This window comes from Symphodus melops (assembly GCF_947650265.1).
Source record: "Symphodus melops genome assembly, chromosome: 2".
Taxonomy (NCBI): domain Eukaryota; kingdom Metazoa; phylum Chordata; class Actinopteri; order Labriformes; family Labridae; genus Symphodus; species Symphodus melops.
Window position 1 is genome coordinate 27,211,534 of NC_136692.1, and position 23,479 is coordinate 27,235,012.

Sequence of the window (23,479 nt, forward strand, 5' to 3'; positions counted from 1 at the left end):
TAAGTTTCGTTTCACTTCATGATTGTGTCCCACTTGTTGTTGATTCTTCACAAAAAATTACAGTTTTAAATCTTTATGTTTGAAGCCTGAAATGTGGCAAAAGGTCGAAAAGTTCAAGAGGGCCGAATATTTTCGCAAGGCACTGTATGTGCATGTTTAGGTGTTTCACATAATTCACATTTATTTGTAATTAGAGTCTCCTAAGTTAAAGAAAACAGTCCATTTAAAGATAAAAACAGTCTTGAGGGTTGAAACTGAGACTGGATCTCAACAAGTTTACAGAGAAGTAACTTAAACACATTTTGTCAAAAGTTTCGACAGGCGGCGTTTTACTGGAAATTAAAAACTATATTTAGGTTTTAAAGTGATCATGAGACACAGCTCACGTGTTTCTCTCCATCTCTTTTTCATTTCTCTCAGTTTCTCCCTCTCATCTGAAAAGAGAAAACATAACTCTCTATTTTTAATGCAAATGTTTCGAGTTTCGTGTTAGAAAAGAGAAGTAAACGCACTCATTTGCATGGACGGGCAGAGGGTGTGACAAAGATACACACTGATGATGAAATAGTAGAGAAATTAAACTCGATGATCACTTTAAAGTTCGTAGCTGGACTGATGATGGGACTATCACTCGTCATCATCTACATAATTACAGGTAATACTTAGTTCTTGATTGAATTTCCCTCGGGATCAATAAAGTATCTATCTATCTATCTATCTATCAATCTATCTATCTATCATTGTTTTCATTTTTAAGATATGTGGGAAACTGTTTTATGACTTTTTTTGTCTCTGACAGGTGCTAGTTTAGTGTGTCTGTCAGGAAACAACAGAGGATCTGTCATAGCATGTAAGTAAATCCATCTTTATTTTTCTTCTTAATTTTTATTTTGAAAGTGCCAATGAAATTTATAAGGTCTATCATGAGATCTGATCAGCCATAAAACATTGTGGTAAATGGTTCTGAGCTTGTAGATCAGGGGTGTCCAAAGTGTGGCCCGGGGGCCATTTGTGGCCCTTGAGTGGATTTTTTGTGGCCCTTGACTTCAAATCGAAGAATCAGAAGATTTTGGCCCGAGGCCTCATCAGATGGCATATTTCATTCATTTTTTTCTTTTTCATGTTAGCGAGGGAGACCTATAAAAGCCTGACTATTCTTTCCAAAAAATTAGAACATAACAGTTTCCCACTGCAATTAGTTATCGTGTATTTACATTATTTTTTGAAGAGGTCAAAATACAAAAAGTTCCTTCTAATATTTAAAAAAAAACAAAAAAAAAAACCTGTGGCCCGTGAGCGATTCTAACGCGACAATTTTGGCCCTCAAGAAAAAAAGTTTGGACACCACTGTATTAGATAGATAGATAGATAGATAGATAGACAGATAGATAGACTTAGACTTAGACTTAGACTAAACTTTATTGATCCTTTGGGATGACTCCCTCAGGAAATTTAAGGTTCCAGCAGCATGTACAATAAGAGTAATAAATAAAGATAAAAATGTAACACAAAATACAAAAAGTATTGTAAGTAACAATATACAGAATAATACAGCACCAATAATAGAACACTCTTCCATTGGAAGGAATATACCAGAAATATGCATGGTGGAAGCAAAATATACCAAAAAAAGGCAATGATTATTGTTGCGATTATTGCACTTGGTTCAGATTATTATTGCACATACGAGTAAAAAGTGTCCATGTGTTATTGCACAGTGAGGGTAGAAGGAAAGAAGGAAAGAAAGAAGGACGCTCCAACTCCTACCCCTCTGTCCCGTGTGCTCTAGTCCTCCTCCCCCCAAGTGAGGAGTTGTAGAGCGTGATGGCATGATGGACAAAGGAGATAGATAGATAGATAGATAGATAGATAGATAGATAGATAGATACATGCATACATACATACATACATACATAGATACTTACTTTATTGATCCCGAGGGAAATTCAAGCACTTTACAGTCTTCTGACAACTCAAAGCACTTTTACACAGCGGCTTTTTGTTCTTTTCTCGACATTCACACATTGACGGCTCATGTAGTGAGACCATCAGAAGTAAATAATCCTATTCACACGCGTTCATGTGTCAGCATGAGAAATTCAGGGTTAAGTGCCTTGCCCAAAGACACATCAGACATGTTGTTGCAGGATCTGGGGATCGAACCCTCAACCTTCCAGTTAAGAGATGATTGACTTCAACAACTGAGCCACGGCAGCACAAACACATTGAAGAACCACATAGACGACACAAAGCAGACACATAAAGGAGCAGGCAAAAATATGATTCAAAGAGCAGCGAAGAGTCTAAACTTTGTCCTTTTTTAAAATCAAAATTAAATTAAAATTAAAACAACAACTATATAGCCAGTAACAAAGAACAGTGAAAAGTGATTTACATCATCTTTATTCTGTTTTGCTCTCCTCCTTACACCGCTGCACAGAGCATGTGACGTCTTACCGCACTAACAACACACTGTTTATAGATCTACAAGGTCAGATAAGAGAGATAGAATGACACAAACTGAAAGTTCCTTACAGACACTTTTTCTCTCAGTGAGTGACGGACTTAAACATGCTTTTCCCATCCATGATATGCATAGCTGAACAGGATAAAGAAAATAAACACCTGTGTTTGGTGTGGCCTGTTTGTGCTGGACATAAAACATAAAACACCAGGAATTAATATGTGGCAGGATTGGATTTACATACGTCTGCTGCTTTAAGTGAAAAACAAACCCTCTTTCAGGTAGCAACCCACCAGTGAGCCTCACAGCATATTCTGGAGAAGCTGTTACGATCGAGTGCAAGGAGCCAGGAGCTGACACAATCCACCTCAGACACTTCTGCAGAGAAGTTGAAAACTCTGATTGCACAAATCTGATATCAGCTAAAAACACAAAGGACACAAGAAAAAATAGATATTCCTTATTAAACGACCAGAAAGGAGTCTACAGTGTTGTTATTCGTGATCTGACCCTGGAAGATGAAGGAAGTTACCGCTGTGAAGTGGAGAGAGACATGAATGGTGGCACTACATGTTTAACAGAGATCCAGCTGCAGATTAAAGGTGAGTACTCATCTGTTTTAATAATCCTGATTCAGAACTAAGCAACTTATCAACCATCTTCAAAAAACCTGCATTTAAATGTGTTGTTATTCATCTGGATTTCTTCTTTTTTTAGACTGGGATGATGTCACATCAACTGAAAAAACAGGAGCCTCCGGAAAAACTGTCCAAATTGACTGCAACTATTCGAAGACGTATGAAAATAACGAGAAATTCTTGTGCAAGGGGAAGACTCCGTTCACCTGTGAGACTCTAATACAGACAACAACAACGGAAAGAAGTGAGCAAAAAGGCAAGTTTAGGATAAGAGACAACCAAAGAAAACATTCCTTCTTCGTGCACATCAGTGATCTCAGCACTGACGACTCTGGAACGTACTGGTGTGGCTCTGACCTGCCATCGCATCAGGCTGAATTCAACAAAATCCTCCTTACTGTGGGTGAGTGAAGGTGCACGTCACACGAGAACGTTCACTCTGTACGGGTGCAGCAGAAGAGGCGTGGTTATGATCAGTACAAAAAGGTTTTTGCTGCCATTGATCAATACATGCACAGTTTAGTAAGACGTTTCAAATAACGCTGCATGACTGAGCTGACGTTAAAAAAAGGGATTAAAAAGAAGAAAACTGTCCATAAAATAAGAAAACCTTCATGAAAAATCTCAACAACTTCAATAGTAGTTGAGTAACTAATCAAACAATGTAACCAAGTTTGATTTAAAAGTTTCAATAGACTTCACAGACATGTTTCAGTCGACTATTTACACAAACAATCAGCCTTCGTCATTTTAAGCTTCTTATAGTTCATAAAATAAGTTCTGCAGAAGTTTTCATGTTTGGAGGCCCTGAGCAGACATGCATCTATACATTTTATTTACTTCATTTTATAATCATAACAAGTTATTTCCAGTTGTTTTCTTGAGATCTCAACTTAGTCTCAGACGCTCGGAGCTGCAAAATGAAAAATATAAAAGCAGCATGGAAATACAGAAGGCTTGTTAGAGCCTAAAATGTAACAACAAGCAGAAATGTTATAAAAAACATTGTAACAAACACAAAATGTAATAACTGGTCAGTATTGTAACAAAACGCTGAACCCAAAACGTCGTAACTTTTTGTCCAACATGTAACAAGTCGTTACATTTTTAGGAGAAAAATATTTTTGCCTGCCCCGTGATGTAATAACTGTACTAACGTTTTGGACTCAGTATTCTGTCACATTATTGAAGAGTTTTACATTTCGGTCGTTGTTACATTTTGGGGTGTAACAACACTTATAGGGACAGTTCCTTTTTTTTAAAATGGGGTTGTATGAGTTACTTTTAAACAGTACGTTTAGCCCCCTCAGTCTGCACGGCGTCTTTAGAGAAGATAAACATACATTGCTGTATTTATACAACATTATGCAGCAAATTCTGAGAACAGCTAAATCAATGGGGGTGTAAGTGTACGCTTTATTTAGACTCTTTTTAGTGATATACTTAACTGTCAGCAAGCCATCGAAGTGATGATTAAGGGATTATCAGACATGTCAGTAATGACCTCTGTATGTATTTCTCACATTCAATCATTTCATGAAAGCCTCTCTCTTCTTTTGTTTTGTTTTCATCCCCGACCAGTTGATAAAGAACACATCAAAACCCAAAGATCAGACGATTCTGATGAAGATGATGATCCACCTGAACTTGATGACTCAGACTCAGAGGAAGACTCTTCAGGTAAAGGTCAACAAACTCTTTTTGATTAAAACAAATCTTATTTTACGAATCTTTTGTAAAATTTGGGGCTTGAAGCAAACTCGCGCCCTCTCTGGCTCCAGACGCACAGATCACTTTTGCACCACATATCTCAGTAAATGTGGAAAACAGGTGATTTGTGTACCTGTAGGGGCGAGGGCAGCACACACTTGTAATTCGTGAGCAGATAGAAAGTATATGTGAGAAAGTATTCTACAGGTGTGTGAATCTGTTTCGTGCCACATTCACTGCAACAACTGGACCTAAAGTGTGAGAGAATGAGCTTACATTTGAGAAGGTCAAACAGTTTTGTTGTTTTTGTGCGAGAGACAAAAAAAAAATCTTCATCTTTCAAAAAAATCTTTCAGTATTGTCCATTCTCACATGCTCAGGAGTTTTTCACCAATAATGTATTTTTATGACTGAGCTCACAGCTTGTTTTTCTGTTGTCTCTAGATGCAGGTTGGATTGGAGGTTTGGTGGTTGGGCTGTTGTTACTGATAGTCTTGGTTGTTCTTGTGATGGTCAGACGTAAACTCCCAAGACCACAAGGTGAGGGCTGGACACACGGTAGAGAAACACACCAAGCTGCCTGCATGCACACTTTTGTTTCAAAGTCATTCTGGTGGCTTTTTTTCTCTTTTCATTGGAACAACTATTATTGTTATTCTATTAAAGTAAACTTTTGCATTTTAAGATTGTTAGATTCATATTTCTACTTTACGTTCTTGTGATTTACATGCTGAAGAAAAAAAGAGGCAACTGTGACTGTATATAAGATGCGGAAATAGCATCATGGCTTCAAAGCTTACGATTTATATATATTGTATATTGTATATATTGTATATACTTTTAGACCAATTATTTCAGACTGTCTCCACACTTCCCTCTGCCCCTTCCGTCCTGAATTTAAAAAAATGAAATACAGCTCAAAGTTCATTCAGTTGTTGTATGTTTGTCTGAAAGCCATAGAAAATCCTTCTTTGTCTTCGCCTACATCCGTTCTTGGAAAATGAAGCCAAAATACTCTTCTGCTAGCTGAAGCACCCGTGTAAATTACAGAGAAAACATCACAGATCCCTCAGACTCTTGTGCAGGTTTGAAGCAAACACTCATGGTTGTTGAGAGTGCAGCGCTCCTCTGGACTTCCCTTCATGAAGAACACTGTAAACACTGTAAAGCATTCTTGAAAAACAGCCGTCTCTTTTCACCTTATCGACAAAGAGCACCAAAGCAGTAATGGAGGCGCATTCTTCCAAAGTGCAAAATGGTTACTTCTGGTACCCAAGAAAAGAAAACAAGATGGTGAGAGCTAACTAATTCTAACTAAAGGCCACACAACTGGAGAACATGAAATGAGTGATGACACCACGCTATGTTCATTTCTCATACAGCAACTTTTCCAAAAAGTAAAAACCACATCTTGCACCAGATTCTGACTGACAATGGAGTTACTTTGAATGCAGACTGATACAAATGTCTTGTTGGGTTCAGCTTGAGATGTTTTTTTTTTTCCTCTCAGTTTGTTGTGCGTGCAGGGGATCTTCCGTGCATGTGACTAATGATGGACAGAACACAGAGGTGTGTATGTGTTTGTCTGTTTGTGTCCTCATAAGTTTACATAAATGGCATCTATCTCAACACTTCTCTTCCTGTAGGAAAATCATGAGCCTGATTATGCAGAGATACAGGACCAGCAGGCGAGCTCCGGACACGCACTGACTACTATTTATGCTACCATCGAACCCCCAGCAGACCAGCTCCACTACGCCAGCGTCAACACCCACAAGGACTCTGTCTCCACCAGCAAAGATGCACTTCCAAATATCAATCATTGTGACTACACATATATTATGACTCAGAGTCCTGTTCATCGACCAGAAACAGAGCAGACTATCTCCACAGTGTCAGTGCCAGGGGAGCCATGAGACAGACTGCCCACTTGTTTTACATATGTTGTAGCTGCCATCAGAGTCAGTTTGGCCTGCACAGTTTAATTTCTTAATTTGGAGTCAAATATTACAATGACCTACGTTTAACAAAGGAATACTTTAGTTTTATAATATTAAGTTAATTAAGAATAGTTTTCTCAAGAAGGTTTCTATTATTCTGTCAGGTGGAACTATTGTTCTGTGTGCAGTTTGGGGTAGGACATTTTAGTAAGGGACGTTCCTCACCTCACTAAGGGAGGCAGAACACGTGAGCGTTTCATTGCAGGGGGATGTTCGAGTGGTTTTGAGCGTGGAGACTGACACCGAAGCAGGGTTTCTTTTAACCCCCTTTGGTTAATGTGGCCAATGAGTTCTCACAGCATGATTATGCAAATAGATGCCTGTAGCCCAAAGGACACCTTGATTTCATGATTTCAACTGGAGGGGAGTTATATGTGTCTAGAACCCAGTAGATAAACCATTCCAACACGCAAGAATGGCATGAAATGCCACAAAATGTAAAACGCTCCTTGGTGAAACAGAGCCTCTTACACCAAGAGGTAAAAAAACAATGTAGGTGAAATTGGGCCTATAGCTATGCAATACAAATAAAAAATCCATCTTCATACACATAAGTCTGTCGAGAAACGAAAAAAGAGGAACTCTTTAAAAGCTGTACAGAAAAAGAAATGTAATGCCTTCATGGCCCCAGCACTAATCTCATACTGCAAGTGTTGCTGAAGCTTTTTGACCTCTTCAAGCCTTTCACTCTTCATGCATTTTGGTAGTTGGTGAAGTTCTCCCACAAAATCTACTCCGCCTTAAATTTGAAATGTGCCCTAAATCTACTCCAATTACCAAATTAAAAACTGATCAGAACATTGTCCAAGTCACGCCACAAATGGGCAGAAGGCGGACGAGCCCCCACTTTGTTGTAACCTGGCTCAAAGACCACGAGACTTTTACCATCAATGATCCTCCAGAGCGTCCTGCAGGAACAGATGAGTGACATCACTCAGGCTTTGTACGTTAATAGTTTCAGACTGTGAATGTGTTCTTTAACATGCCTGTGGATACACTTATATCAGCTATACATTTATCTGTGTGTTGTGGGAATTGTTTTCTTTTAACTTACAATATATTCATGTATTAACATACTGTAGTAATATATTACTAATAAAACACATCACAAGATTTAGGTCAAAATTGATGAATTTATTAGAAAATGAAGTTTTATCAGCAGTAAAGTCAGACGTGAAGAGTGATCACTTTCACATTTCTCTGTTGTGACATGTTCTGTGGTAAACTTTTAACACTTAATTATAACACCATGAGAATTACCACATGTGGTCGTTGCAAAAAAGTCCATTAGAAGAAACGGAAGCAGAAAGCTTTTGATTTTCAGCTTCGCATTACCTGCATATATCGTCTTGATCGTTTTCAGAGAAGCTTTCAGCTAACCCGCTAGGTTCTAACTAGCAGCACAAATAGCTTCTGGTGAAAGAAAAAAGCAGACATGAGTTCTTAAAAGCATACACTATATATAACAAGAACCACATTAATACTGCAATTAATATTGTTAATATTATTCTTATTACTATTATTATTGAACACTAAAACGCAGCCAGGCAGAAAGCTTCAGGCTGACAAGTTCATCAGAAAGAAAGAAAATTAAAGTGACATGCAAACGTTCTCTCTTCGTCCTCTCTTTGTTCTCCTCATCGTCATCACACTTGTCTTCATCAGCAGTGCAGTATATTTATTCGAAAGTCTTTGCTCCCACTTGTTTGTTCACTTTACAACAGTGAGAGTTCCTATTGGCTCAGGTTTCACTACCAGCAGCTGCCATTGGCTGAGCATGGATAATACTGATTGGTAATGTTAGTTTGGCACATCAACATGTTGGCTTCAGAACTCTTTTGGCGATAATCTGTGTGTGCAAATGTTTGGGTACAAGTGTGTTTATATGGTATCAATGTAAACAATGAGTAACTTTTCATGTAAAGCATGTATAACTGTTTAACTATTCATTTATACCAACTATTACTGTTTAAATGTTTGTCATGTTGTATTTACTGTTAATGCATGTCGCGTACCACTTTCATACTATACAACAGGACTTAGGGTTTACGTCAGGGTGGGGGTCATATGGGCAGGGATGGGCAGAATATAAAATATGTAGCTATAGGTTAAATATTTATATGCTTGTTTAAGAGGGGGCACAATGTAGTCTTTCTTTAGGGACAGGATGAAGACTGATCATGATGATCCATCAGACAGGACGAGGACTGATCATGATGATCCATCAGACAGGATGAAGACTGATCATGATGATCCATCAGACAGGATGAGGACTGATCATGATGATCCATCAGACAGGACGAGGACTGATCATGATGATCCATCAGACAGGACGAGGACTGATCATGATGATCCATCAGACAGGAGGAGGACTGATCATGATGATCCATCAGACAGGAGGAGGACTGATCATGATGATCCATCAGACAGGAGGAGGACTGATCATGATGATCCATCAGACAGGATGAGGACTGATCATGATGATCCATCAGACAGGATGAGGACTGATCATGATGATCCATCAGACAGGATGAAGACTGATCAGACACATCAGTCAGGCACTGAATGCAGACTTTAGATCAGTCTAGAGTTAATTTAACTGGTTCAGCCAGAGACCACTAACTATATGTTTTTTGCTTTCTTACAGGACATTTTAAGTGTATCTGATCGGGTTTAAGGAAAGACCATTCCAGAAGTCTCTGGGGGGGGGGGGGGGTTAATGTAGCTGTAGCTGCAGATGTCGCTGCATCATGTGCAGAGAAAGATAAAGTCTTCCTGCTTCAGTTTCTATTTTTTAAATGTCACTTGTGAAACCAGGATTGACTCTGGTTCCTGAACCACAAACAATACTTGTGCTGTAACTGTGAATGATAAAATGCAGGCAAACTGATCTTTAACAAGCCTTGGACTGTCACATGAACATGAGTGATGTGCAGTTAGTATGCATGACAGAAAATGTTAACACTACGTAAAGTTTCTTAACTTACTGAAATGATACTACACAGCCTGATAGCACTGAAGTAACACGAATATAAAAAAGCCAACTCATCAAATATAAGAGTAATCATTTGTGTCTGAATACTTGTGCAGTTCTAGTTTTGGCCTCTATGACTGGTTTAGTCTATCCCATGAATACAGCTGAATTGACGGCTTGACGTTACGTGAAGGTTTTTGTGCATCTGTGTTACTTTGATGTCTTTGTCCTGCATTATTTTTAATCAGTGTTTCTTGGTGCTTCACACATGCGAAACAAATCCGAACAGTCCATGAGAACAAACATTTTAAAAGAAAGGTTGTTCCTGCCCATCCCTTTGTATCGTGTGTGTGTGTGTGTGTGTGTGTGTGTGTGTGTGTGTACCAGTCCATGCAACTTTAGGAGTCTCTACTAATCAGGGATTTTCAGGTTGAAAACAATTACAATAACATTGTTATTATTTTCTGCTATGACAATATCTATAATTGTATCATTTCATGGATGTGATAATCAGGACATCAGATTTAGTTTGCACTCATTTTTACAAAAGTTCTGCTTTCACAGTTCCTGATCACATCTCTGATGAGTGTAGTTATTGCGTAAAGTCAGCTTCACTTTGTCCTTATTTTCTATACAAGAGGAGCCTCCATGGCAAAAAATCTAAGAAACAATGACATGAGTTTTTTTTGTTTAGAAAACTGTCCACTGTGCTTGATTGTTTTTTTTTTTGTATGAATAAAACGTAAATGACCAGCCATGTTTCTCACTGATAGTCAGTAATTCACTTTGCAGGTGGGCAGGTCTTAAACCTGACAGTTGAGTGGTGAAAACAACGTCCGTCCAGTCAAAAGTTTAACAGTGACAGTGAGATCAGGAGTCCTCAGAGATATGATTGGCTAAACTCCAGATTGGAAATCAGGGCGGATCACCCACCATGAGTGGTGATTGGTCACTAAAATGGCAAAGGGAGGATGTGTGTCCATTGGCTGTAAGGCACTGGCTCGGGCGTGGTCAGGAGAGATCAGTCATGCTGAGGCTCATGGGTAATCCTGGACGTAGGTAAGCCACTGGGACACGGCCATTCTCACTGGTCGATCCTGTGATGGATAGACGAGCTTTGGAGCGCATTGCATCTGTGAATTTCATCTGTACGAGGAGAAAACAAGTTCAACAGTCAAAGGAGACAGACAGCTGATGTGTTGGACCACCTGTCCAGCTACTATATACACCTAGAACAGATGATGTGATTAAATGTGATTAGTCATTAAAGAATAGACAAATGAAATGCATCCTACTGTAATAGTTTAGTAAACAACAATGTGTTCTTCCTCTCAGGGGCGTGTCCACACTTTTTTACCTGGGTGGCCCACCTGAGGAACTGACGTATGCAGGGCGGGCATGACGTGAGCACACGCATGCAAAGAGTCCATTTTTTGCCCTTTCTATACCCACGCTCATGACATGTAAGACAAAGGATCTGCTTAGTTTGATTCTATAAGTCATGATTTAAGAACTCAAGTAATTGCATGCAAACACTTCTACAAAAATACATTTAGTAGCACTCAAGTCCATTTCAAGACAGAAAGGTTTATCCTTTTACATTGTAGTGAAAAGAAAATTAAAAAATAATTTACAATGGAAAGTGAGACCACGAGCCTGTTAAAACAGCAAGAATAGTTGATGTGTTCTTAAGTTCTGCCTCTGATTAGGCAAATAGCCAATCATAGACTTGGATTTTGGGGTTGCACATAGGGTGGCCAATTGATTTCATGACACCCCTGACCCCATTTCAACTGAGCAATAAAGTGAAATTCCACCAAATAGGGACACTGAAACCAAACCTTTGAAACAAACCTAAATGAAACGTGTCTGACTACAGAATAACTTCATTTAACAAAATGTTTGAACCACATGTTTGGTGATATACTGATCAGGGTAAATAGATTAAGATGAACACAAGGGGCACATGACAATCACAAAAATTTAGGATTATTTGTTATTACTAATTTGAGATCTACAAGATTTCCTGAAGCCAGTGAATGGAGCACAGTTTATGACAATATGACAGGATGAAGACTGTTTTAAAGCAGCATACTGAGTTATGTTTGCAATTAAATCAAAGTTATAAGTATCAGGGGAGAAGGTGACTTTGTCTTCACACAGCCTGAATTAATGTGAGGTTACAAGTGTTTGGATACACCTTCACATTTCATCTCTGAGCTGTACTCCTGCACATCAGCAATCAGAAGGAAAATCTTCTATATGAAAAGATGTTGACCAAAGCACGATCGTTTCTTTTATTTGAAACCAAACATAAACGAGCTGATCTTAGCACAAGTTGCTGCTCCAAAAACATCACAAGAACATTTGAGGAACTACCATGATGTCCACATCTCCTCCACTCAGGCACTTCTTCTAACCATGAGGAAGGACTCTACTCATCGAAGCCTTTCAAAGCCAGCATTTAGACCACGCATGCTCACAGAAACACAGACGGCAAGGGGAAGTCTCTTCTCTGACCCACAGGTGTCAGCTGACACGGACGATCCAAAGCCTCTCTGAGGCAGACCTCAAAGTCTTTCAGTTCTGTGTACTGGTTCACATTTAGTGATACGATAAAGTGTTCGAGGCACCAGGTGCTCACTGGGCGTTGCTTACTCACCAGACACACGGTGCAGCCAGGGACTCTTTGAGCACTGGGTCTCATGAGTCTGTGACCATCATTTAGAGATAAGAGGGCACATGTGTTACAGTATTAACATAAAAATACTCAAAAATATATTCAGCTGTCGTGAAACTTTGATGTTATTCAAATTTACATATTATGCAAAATGTGCTTCACCTTGTTTTTCAAACACTAATATGTGTCCCAAGTCTATTTACCTCCCAGTTATGAAAACAGTTTATCCTGTCCATCTTTTACCTGCTCCACTTTTCAGAGAATGTGCTCAAACAGGTCGGTAGAAATGTTACCTTAATGACATCACAAAGTGCAGTAGCCCCTCCCCCAGGTGAGTGACACTCCCACAGCGAGGTGTTTGTTCTGCCCTCTGAATCTGCCTTCTCAACGTAAACACAAGGACATGGAGAGAGAAAGCCTCCCGAGCCCTTCCAGAGAGGGGGCGTGGTCAGACACAGCTCATTTACATATTTAAAGCTACAGACACAGAAACAGCCTGTTCTGAGCAGGGCTGAAACAGAGGGGTTTATAGACATGATCCAATACAGGATCAAAGTGGATTAACAACAAGAAACTTCACACACGTTTTGAGGAGCTCTGAGACTTATTCTACGCCTTTTCAACATGTTTGAATAGAAGAAAGAATGCATTTTATGAAAGAGACAACACAGAGCCTTCCTCACTAATGTCCCTTAAATAAACAGTGGCTGCAAGTTCTGGCCTGAGCCCCAATAAATATACTTGGTTTGACTAATTCATGCACACAAACACCTGCCGGTATGATCCAACACCAGAACCTCCAACATCTTCTAAGAGTCGCTTGAGAGATTTTGAACAAACTTCAAGGTGGACTTAAAAACAAGCATTGGTGTAAAGAAAAAAGGGGATTTGTAGAACTGTGTTCGAGGATGTGGTCTGCAGCGTGCAGGGATCTGGACTGGGACTGGACTGTTCAGCAACATTCAAGCTGCAAACTTATCACACAAATGTTTACTTGAATCAAGCTACAGGCATGACGAGCCACCAAGACAGCCACTGAAAGCTACTTCTTTTATCATGAGGAAGTGAAATCCCGGACCAGCTCTGAAAGCAACGAGACAGAACAGGAGGAAGAGGAGGTCAGGAGCCGTCTTGTGGACAGGGCACTAAGTGAAATGAGGAGGTAAAAAAATAACATGACATAAATAATTCAGCTTTATTTTCCTTCCAACAAAGCGCTCAACGTTTTATAGGGCTAAAAGTGCAAACCAGTCCATCTTTAACAAAAAATCATGGGGCCTCATAATGAAAGCAGATGGAGCATGATTGGCAAATGAGTCAGTCAATAAAGAGGATGATTGGCTAGAAAACAAGAAACAGGAAACAATTAGGAAGAGACAATGAAAACAGATGAACAGACGAGGAGGAGAGAAAAGGAAGGAAGATAGAAGGAGACAATGGAGTGGAGAAGGGAAAGGAAAAGGAGTGAGGAAAGAAGAAGACGAGGACAGAAGAGTATAAGAGGAAGAAGATGAGGACAGAGGAGTGAGGACAGAAGAAGACAAAAGCAAAGGAGTGAAGATACAAGAAGACGAGGACAGAGAAGTGAAGATATAAGGACACAAGGACAGAGGAGTGAAGATACAAGGACACAAGGACAGAGGAGTGAAGATAGAAGGAGACGAGGACAGAGGAGTGAAGACAGAAGGACACAAGGACAGAGGAGTAAAGACAGAAGGAGACAAGGACAGGGAGTGAAGCTATAAGGAGACAAGGACAGAGGAGTGAAGACAAAGAACAAGAGGACAGAGAAGTGCAGATACAATGAGACGAGGACAGAGGAGTGAAGATAGAAGGAGACGAGGACAGAGGAGTGAAGACAGAAGGACACAAGGACAGAGGAGTAAAGACAGAAGGAGACAAGGACAGGGAGTGAAGATATAAGGAGACAAGGACAGAGGAGTGAAGACAAAGAACAAGAGGACAGAGAAGTGCAGATACAAGGAGACAAGGACAGAGGAGTGAAGATAGAAAGAGACGAGGACAGAGGAGTGAAGATAAAGAGAGACGAGGACAGAGGAGTGAAGATAAAAGGAGACGAGGACAGAGGAGTGAAGATAGAAGGAGACGAGGACAGAGGAGTGAAGATAAAGAGAGACGAGGACAGAGGAGTGAAGATAAAGAGAGACGAGGACAGAGGAGTGAAGATAGAAGGACACGAGGACAGAGGAGTGAAGATAGAAGGAGACGAGGACAGGGAGAGAAGATATAAGGAGACGAGGGCAGAGGAGTGAAAATAAAAGGAGACGAGGGCAGAGGAGTGAAAATAAAAGGAGACGAGGACAGAGGAGTGAAGATAGAAGGAGACGAGGACAGAGGAGTGAAGATAAAGAGAGACGAGGACAGAGGAGTGAAGATAAAGAGAGACGAGGACAGAGGAGTGAAGATAGAAGGACACGAGGACAGAGGAGTGAAGATAGAAGGAGACAAGGACAGAGGAGTGAAGATAGAAAGAGACGAGGACAGAGGAGTGAAGATAGAAGGAGATGAGGACAGAGGAGTGAAGACAGAAGGAGACGAGGACAGAGGAGTGAAGATAGAAGGACACGAGGACAGAGGAGTGAAGATAGAAGGAGACGAGGACAGAGGAGTGAAGACAGAAGGAGACGAGGACAGAGGAGTGAGGATAAAAGGAGACGAGGACAGAGGAGTGAAGACAGAAGGAGACGAGGACAGAGGAGTGAAGATAAAAGGAGACGAGGACAGAGGAGTGAAGACAGAAGGAGACGAGGACAGCTGACTAAGGGAAGAGTCTTTAAAATAGGATAAACAGGAAAAGGATGTGAGGAAGCTGTTGGGGAATGGAAAGGATCACAGCCATAAACAGCTAACGTGAAGTTATACTATAAACACTGAATTTATGATCTATAATCTTCATTTTGTTCCCGTTTGATTCAAAGGGGAACAAAAGTCTGAGCGCTGTTTATGACTGTGAGGTGAGGAATGTTTAGCCATCAATCATCACTCTCCTACCCGTCTTAGATCTTGACGCTCTCAATGCCATAAACGTTGTAGCCCTCTTTATAGGTGGCGTAGTTTGGCTGGTGGCTGGGGGACAGCAGGTTGAAGTTGGGGGCGTGTTGAGGAGAAGACAGTGTGTGTGTGTAGTTTCCTGTGTGCTGGGGGGAGGACAAGGTGTTGGCTGCCACCTTTACAACAGAAATAAAGTTAGAAAGTTCTTACATTGATTCACTTTTAACATCCTCCTTCACTCTGAGACTCTTTTTCGGTATGATCTTATTAGTGTCATCTTATCTCTACTATATTACTCTTACATCTTACTGGAAGCAACAGTTTGAGTCCTGACAGCATCAAAATGACGGATGAAAAGCCAACATGGAAAAAACTCAATGGAGAGAGAGAAATATACAGTAGGGCCTAAACAGGTCCACAAGAAAATGTGATGGAAAAAGGTGACTTTATTCAGTAATGAAGTATTATATGACTGTAAATTCAAAATATGAGTCTGGATAAAATAAAGAATAAATAGATGAAAAATACTGTGATAATAACTGATGGTTTTATAAGTATTTTCTCTAAAAAAAGGGACATTCAGCAGAGATGTTTGAATTTATTTCTGGCCTGATTCTACATTCAGCCAGGTGTGAACACCTCTACCTGACCCAGTCTGTGTATTCAGAGATGTGGATTTATTTACCAACTACCAACGATCAGTCTTGAACCTTATGTGTTGGTTATTCCACAGTAGTGTTGGGATGTCAGCACAGTACATGCTCAGACTGAGATCTGATTGTGGCTATAACACCAAGTACACTCCCTGTTCTGCTGGCTAGAATTAACAACAAAATAAAGACAGAAATCTGTTGCTGCAGAGTAACACAGCTTCTCTGTCATAGTTTTGGCATACACTGACTGATTTTGCAGCAGCTTATTAATAACATTACAATGTAAGTTATGATGTTTTGTTCAGCTTTCTTTTCTGTGTAATCACACGTCAACTGTGAGTGACTGCTGCAATAAACACATCCGTTAGCTTCTTGTGAAAAGCTCCATCTACGAGGGTCTCTATCTCACTGCATAAACACGTTTTGTGATCATCGTGACAGAGCTCATGGCTGGTGGGAAGTTTGGAATGCAGCCTCTGATTGGTCGAAAGAAGCGACACAAGGCACCAGGCAGCAAGTAAGCCAACATTTTTAACATGAAAACATGGATCCAGAAGTTGAAGAAGACATTGTATTGACTGAATGAGACAGCACAGAGACTCTGCAGTGTGAGGTCTAATTGTGAAGCCTCGTTAGAACAGAGCATCTGTTTGTTTAATAGGAAAATGTTGTCTCTAACAGGGTTTCACAAATACAGACCTGAGGGGAGCGATAATTTAAAAGTCGATGAAGTGACTTTTGTCAAATTAGTGACATCATTTTTTTTTGCAGACAAAATTAAAGGTTAAAAAAAGCCATAAAAGCTCAGATGCTACTTAAACTGATGTAATGACAACTTCCTGAAGTGGCAGAGAAAAACTATTCAGAGTGTTAAATATCACTTTAGTCACCATACAAACATTTGTGATTAATCAGAGTAACAATAGTAAAAGTTGCTGGAGGAGCGAGAGCCTGTGACTGAGTGTTCTCGATACATTCAGGGTTTTTTGCTGAATAAGCACTTTACAAATTCAAAGCCTTGTCCTTTTTTGCTGCACTTTACCAACATGCTCTTTTTTGGTAAAGGACTTTCTTCAAGGCGGTTCAGAATAATTCAAAGCCTTGTCCTTTTTTGCTGCGTTCCCTGTTACAAAAAGAGGACCAGCACTCCTCTTTAGCTTCTGACAGAGCAACAAAACATGTTCACGTCAAAGTACGAGCTGAGGAGGCTTTGATCAAATCATATTTGCTTCATAGCTATCTCTTGTAAGAGGCTTATTATTGAGTACCTGTTAATATGGGGAAAGGGATCGTGTAAGTGTGTCTCATAGGTTAGCAAGTTATTCTTTAATTCGCTGGAATACTATTTGGTTTTTAAAAGCTTTAGTTATACTAATTTAGCTTTCATTTAGCATCCAGCAAGCTTCAGTCTACCGCCAGTCAATCAAAGGAGACGGAGTGCAGAAGAGTCTTTTTACAGTCACAGCCTGCAGCTTCTTTCATTGTTTAAGGATCCTCAGACACAAAGCTGCACACCATGAGGGTGATTGAAATAACAGTCGAGCATGGTGTGTGTGTGGATCCACACAGCCCTGATAAACAGGAACATTTTAACAGTGACAATGTTTGGTTCAATGCAGAGGCTGATGTTCATGTGAAAGGACAATGAGTATGAAGGATTCGATTTTTAAACCAGCTGTAAGGATGGTATTATTCATAGAATAAGGCCTAGTCCATATGTAGGCAGGTATTTTCCTCCTCTGTTTCAAAAAATAATCCCGTCCCCACGCACTACATTCTCACAACCCTGCTCACCCACATGATAACACAAAACACACTTTCACTGTTGCTGCATGCCAAGTCAGAAACGTTCTGTCCATCCCTCTGCAATGACCATTTCATTTACAAAGAAGTACATTCAAGCGCCTCTGCTCGTCAACATAGTGTGTCCCACAGCTGTATATGTGTGTGTGTAAACTTACAAGAAGTCCAGTAAACAAATGTTAACACCAGTACAAGTTTGGTAACGTCTGCTCCTGCTGTGTGCATCTCTTGCTTCTGCCATACAGTCGTGTAATGTGAATTCACAGACTGGGACAACAATATAACGCTGATACAGATTAAATGTGTGAGCTGAAGAAGTAATGGAGTTTTGTTACAGCTAAGGATTTAAAGATTCAGATGTAACTTTGTATTTTATTTTGTGTAGTCAGATGCTATATTGTGCGACTGTGTCGTTTTCACAAGGAGAGGGACATGTAATTGAAGCAGGAGGCAGTTATGTTGAAATAGTCTCCATGAAAAAGAAGGATAAAGGTGACTTTAGAGTTTAAAAATCAAAAGTTTGACTTATTGGACTGAAAAATGGCAATGTACAAAAGTATACAGAAATAAAGACAAAAAAAAAGGACATGTGAAACAACACAAAGAAAGTGATATTACGTATTAAATACTGTTCAGTGATTTTGTGAAAAATGTATTTTTCTTCATAAAGATTCTTCCTTTAAAGGACCTTATCATTACTCATCAGACTGTATTAACTTCTCTTCTTCTATGTGCATATTCCTCACAGATGTTATTCAACTTCAGAGATCATCTCAAGGTCAGTTTCGTTTTGTTTTTTTAATAATTTCAGTATTTAAAATAAGAACCCTGCAAATCAAATCAAAGTTTATTCCACTTTAATTGTTACATGAACATACCTTCATCTTTTTGGCCTCTGCTCTGCTCTTGTAGCAAAACTCCACCAGCGCCACCATCATGGCCAGACCCAGACCGCCGACCAGGATGTAGAAGACACCAGCGACGTTACTGAGAGACAGAGCGCTGGTCTTCTCCTGGAGGGGGGCATGGGGAGGCGTTACAGAATGGTTTAAGTGTGGACTGATTAATAACACATAACGTAAAATGTGAAACTAAATGTGAAGTGTGAAATTCCTTCTTTTCTGTTGCTCAAACTAACCAGATGCACAGTGACACCTGACACTGTGCTTAATGATCTTTTCTTTTTAATGCTGACAATCAAGAATTTGTTGATAAATCATAAAAATAGTGAAGGCATGTACTAAGTGTATTCATCAGCAGTATGCAGTTTCCATACAACAGAATGTAGAGTCAATATAAGTAAATATGAGGATTGGGTATGAGGATCTTTCTAAAGATACTTTAATAATGTAGTAACTACACAGATAACTCAATTACTTTTTTATAATAGTATAGTAGAGTATAACTAGTTATGTATTACTCACAGTTTATAGTAACAGTGTAGAGTTACAGTTTGTAGTGACAGTGTGCAGTTACTGATCAAAACTATTAAGGTAATACAAATTTTCACGATGACAGAATTGCTGATACTGTAGAAACTTAAATATTGTCAGTTTATTATTAAATGTTTTACTTTGTTGCCTTAGTTGTTGGCCTCTCTTTTCTTTTTTTTCAGACACTTGGCTTCATTTGAAAAGTCTTTTGTTTCAGGACATAATTCATTAAATGTCACACACAAATATTTTTGTAAAATTACATGTGTGTTCTGCTCCATAAGTGTCCTCTATGTTACACACTTGTATACCATTTCTCACAGACAAACATGACTTTAATCTTCAGGTATGTATTTTTCCCTGTGTCAACCTGACGGTGTCTCCTACATGATGTACAGCTGTAACAAACCTTAATCATAAAACACTCCCAGTAATACTCCTATAAGTGCAGGTGTGCTCAAATGTTTAACCTGACAGTGTCTCCTACATGATGTACAGCTGCAATAAACCTTAATCACTAAACACTCACAGACAGAACCACTAAAGTGCGGAAGTGCTCTGTGTTCCTGACACATACAGACCCGACAGAACTGTGCATGCTGAATGAACATACAGAGCGTTTGATTGGCCAACAGACACAGACGACTAACCTTATTAGTGGAGTCCTTGAAGCCACACTCTCCTTTATCGTACCACCACTTGTTTTTCATCTTGTCTAGGGTCCCTTGCTCATTCAGTTTCAATACGGCAAGGTTTATTGGAACTCTTTAATGGGAATAACATAAATAACATCATTATCAATGTTATCTTATGTTATTAGAGGGGCAGCGGTTCTCAAACTCTGGTCCTGCAGCCTCTGAAGGGCCCTCTGAGAGGTTAGGTATCACAAACTGAGCAGTATTCAGAAACATTAATCTATTTTAAGAGAAAAACATTTAAAATATGAATAATTCAGGAGAGCTTTAATGTCGGCATTTGATGTTCTCTCCTTATTAGGTCAGATGCTAACCGCGAGCATGATAAGCCTGTTATCAGGGGGGTTTATCCATGGGGCCCCTCTGTTTGGCCCCCAAGACAGAGAATGAGAGGCGCTGCAGTGAAAGCCTTTTCTGCTTTGTAAACAGGTGAGAGCGGCAGATAAACTTTGTATCAACGGCTCTTCACCTGTTTGTTTGTTTCTGTTGCTGCTATCTGGTGTGAGGTCACCTGACCCTGGCCTCAGCCCTGAATCCTGCCCTGACCCTGACCTCAACCAAACAGAGCGCAACACCGTGTGAAGAAGCAGCATATAGCACAGCGCTGCCTGTGGTGGGTCGAAAAATATCTTTTTAATTAAAGGCTAGTCGCTAACATAATAACCACAGGTGGCGCTGTGATATGCTGTTTCTTGAGATTTCTTGAAAACCTGCTAACCCAGTGGGACCTATGTGTGTGTTTCAGTGTGTTTCAGTGTGTGAGTGTGTATTAACCTTGCTCTCCCCTCCTCCGCTGCCGCACTCTCCCTTGTCATACCACCACTTGTTTTTCAGTTTGTCCAGCAGCCCCTGCTCGTTCAACTTTAACACCGCCAGGTTCACCGCATTTCTACATGAACACAGCGTCTGTTAGCAGCTCATTGTCGTCAGTCCTCCTGCTGGTGTGCACGTTAGCATGTTAGCTTAGCATAAACAGGATACACACAGCTGGATGAGGCTCTCCCTCTTAGCAGCAAACTCAGATTAGCTAAAACATGTGCTAGCAGCTAAGCTCTGCCTGCTGAATGCGATAAAAATATAATGAAATCAAAAAAAATATGAAATGAAAATGATGTATAGAAAATTTGTCTCCATAAAAAAATTAGAATATAAGGTTCTTCAAATAAGACTTCAAATTTTGGGTTTTTTTGCTTCACATTGTAAGCTAGCTCTGACGTTTATTTTGACGGAAGTTACCAAATTCTATGTTCAGTTATTTTTGCGTGAAATGTGTTTTTCGGGTTTGGTATGTTCATGTTTTTAATCATAAAAAATATATATGATCTGGAAAAAACTGATTGTTGTGTGTTATTCTTAATAAAGAGAGATCATAACAGATACGCTGAGTTTGTTTAACTTACCCTGGTTCATATACTATAAACAGTATTTTATAAGATTGAGATTTACATACAAATATAGATGCAGCTACTCTGAGTTTTTTTTTTTTTTTCTTTCTTTTCAAACATATTTAACGGTTCTTTCTATTGTTTTATCATAATAACTTGGACATTAGATAATGTTTTTATTTAATAACGACTTCATGTAATTCTGAATGCCATGGGAAAATTATTTTAGATACAGTTTAATAATATCCTGATTAACTTCTTGTTTTTGTTCATGTCTGCTTGATTATTTCTGGGTGTCAGACATGTCAGACCTGAACACTGCAGGTAACCCCCCCCCCCCCCCCCCCCGCCAAAAAAAAAAAAAAAAAACCCCAGAACTTTAATGTTGAATAAAAATCTCTACTTTCTTTAAAGACTGTTTTTAATGCCTACACAGAAAAATAATGTGAACTATTTTAACACAGCATCATGTATGAAATAGTTTTTAAGCGTTGTTTAAAGATTCATTTTTAATTTCTGTCAACTTATCTTAAACTTTAATCTTAATGGTATCTTGATTTGATCTCATTTGAATCTTTATTTGGTCCAATTTTATTCTCAATTGTTTCCTTTTTTTATACGATTTGATACACTTTATTGTCCCCTTTGGAAAGTTTGTCTTGGATTCGAGTGCTGCACATGGTAGAATCAATTACTCAAAACACTAAAAAAAAGGTATCTTCATTGTATCTTTAATTGACCTATGTTTTAAATTTTGTTATTATACTAAACCATCTCAGTAGTTTGTTTCTAGAGAACATTTTCTTTCTTTGTGCTCAGTTAAAAGAACATTAAAAAGTCTTAAAAGAATTCAGCAGGAAGAGCAAGTTCATGATTTCATGACTAAAGTGCTTCTAATGAATAAGTGAGTCAATACCTCAATCGACTAAACATGTATCATGTGGTGGGAAATGGAGGTTAATGATAAATTGCCCATTACATATTCTATAACTGTGAATAATAAGCGGGACAGGGCTCAGTTCACTTTGATCTGATTGGCTGTAAATTCTGTAAACTGTCAGCAAAGAGATTTGTGATTGCCTGAGAATTCTATTTTCTTTCTACCATTATTTTGAAATATCAAATTTTGATCATTTGAACTTTTGTTTTGTTTTTTTTCCAATCTGAACCCGCATTTAACAGAACATAACATATTATAACATTACATGTTGTGAGAAAAAAAACAAAAACAAACATTAAACAGTGAAAACATGTGAGGAGCAGAGACACAGAGAGTGGAAGATAATGTTTGAATAATTAATAAAGAATTTGAATCAGAATAAAGAATTATTCTGTACCGGGGTTGAATGAAAATAAAAATGTGTCTCTGTTTCTACCATGTGAGAGTTCAGCAGTCAGTGTAGAACGACAGAAATATGAAATACAATACTTAAAGCTCCATTAAGCCATTTTTCAAATTTTAAAGTTTCTTAGTGCACATTATGTATTCATCTGACCTCTCATAGGTTTTTGTTGCAACAACAACTAGGGCCCGATGAATATGGACATTTCAGGACCAATATCGTTAATAGTTCTATGGTCAATCTGTAGCGTTAGATAAATATTTACATTTATTGTGCTGATCCCTCAAATGAAATTATCAAGCCCTTGTGGAAAAGATGGATAATGATAATAAATCCATAAGATGATTACTCAAATGGAAAGTAACTGGGCATGTACATGCATCAACGCTTGACATTGTGGAGAGTGTTAATGCTTGTTATTCATATAGCGCCCTCTGCTGGTCACAGCCATAAAGAAAACTGCTAGTGTAATGCAATAAAACTGAAATGAAATGCTATTTAACTGGTGAAAAAAATCAAGTAATATTGTCGCTAACTGGATATGCTAATATCGGCTGATATTATTGGCAGGCCAAAAATAACTACGGTTCAATAAAGTTGTGAATATACAACATAATACGGCACTGTCTTACACGAAACATTATAATTCAACCAGTCCAGTTGCCTTTGGATCAAGTTTCCATAACCCC

At 39.0% G+C, this 23,479-nt stretch overlaps 1 protein-coding gene and 1 long non-coding RNA gene across 5 annotated transcripts in view; one reads left to right on the forward strand and one right to left on the reverse strand.

Moving 5' to 3' along the window:
• Positions 1-5,270: 5,270 nt before the first annotated feature.
• LOC306817329 lies at positions 5,271-7,344 on the forward strand. The gene is made up of 3 exons (XR_013778014.1): positions 5,271-5,352; positions 6,323-6,381; positions 6,459-7,344. It is a non-coding gene; the product is annotated as an uncharacterized lncRNA (long non-coding RNA).
• Positions 7,345-7,925: 581 nt separating this feature from the next.
• Positions 7,926-23,479, reverse strand: part of LOC306820609 (glutamate receptor 2-like) — a 39,748-nt gene continuing 24,194 nt past the window's right edge. Inside the window, exons 17-20 of one of the 4 annotated variants that reach the window (XM_079338491.1) lie at positions 20,018-20,132; positions 18,813-18,947; positions 15,479-15,654; positions 10,841-10,932 (exon numbers count right to left, since the gene is read on the reverse strand). In XM_079338491.1, coding sequence (XP_079194617.1) covers positions 15,484-15,654; positions 18,813-18,947; positions 20,018-20,132 — 421 coding nt within the window. In that variant the 3' untranslated portion in view covers positions 10,841-10,932; positions 15,479-15,483. Of the gene's footprint in view, positions 10,933-15,478; positions 15,655-18,812; positions 18,948-20,017; positions 20,133-20,836; positions 20,952-23,479 lie in introns of all 4 variants that reach the window. The other 3 variants (XM_079338490.1, XM_079338493.1, XM_079338492.1) reach the window with 3 other exon arrangements.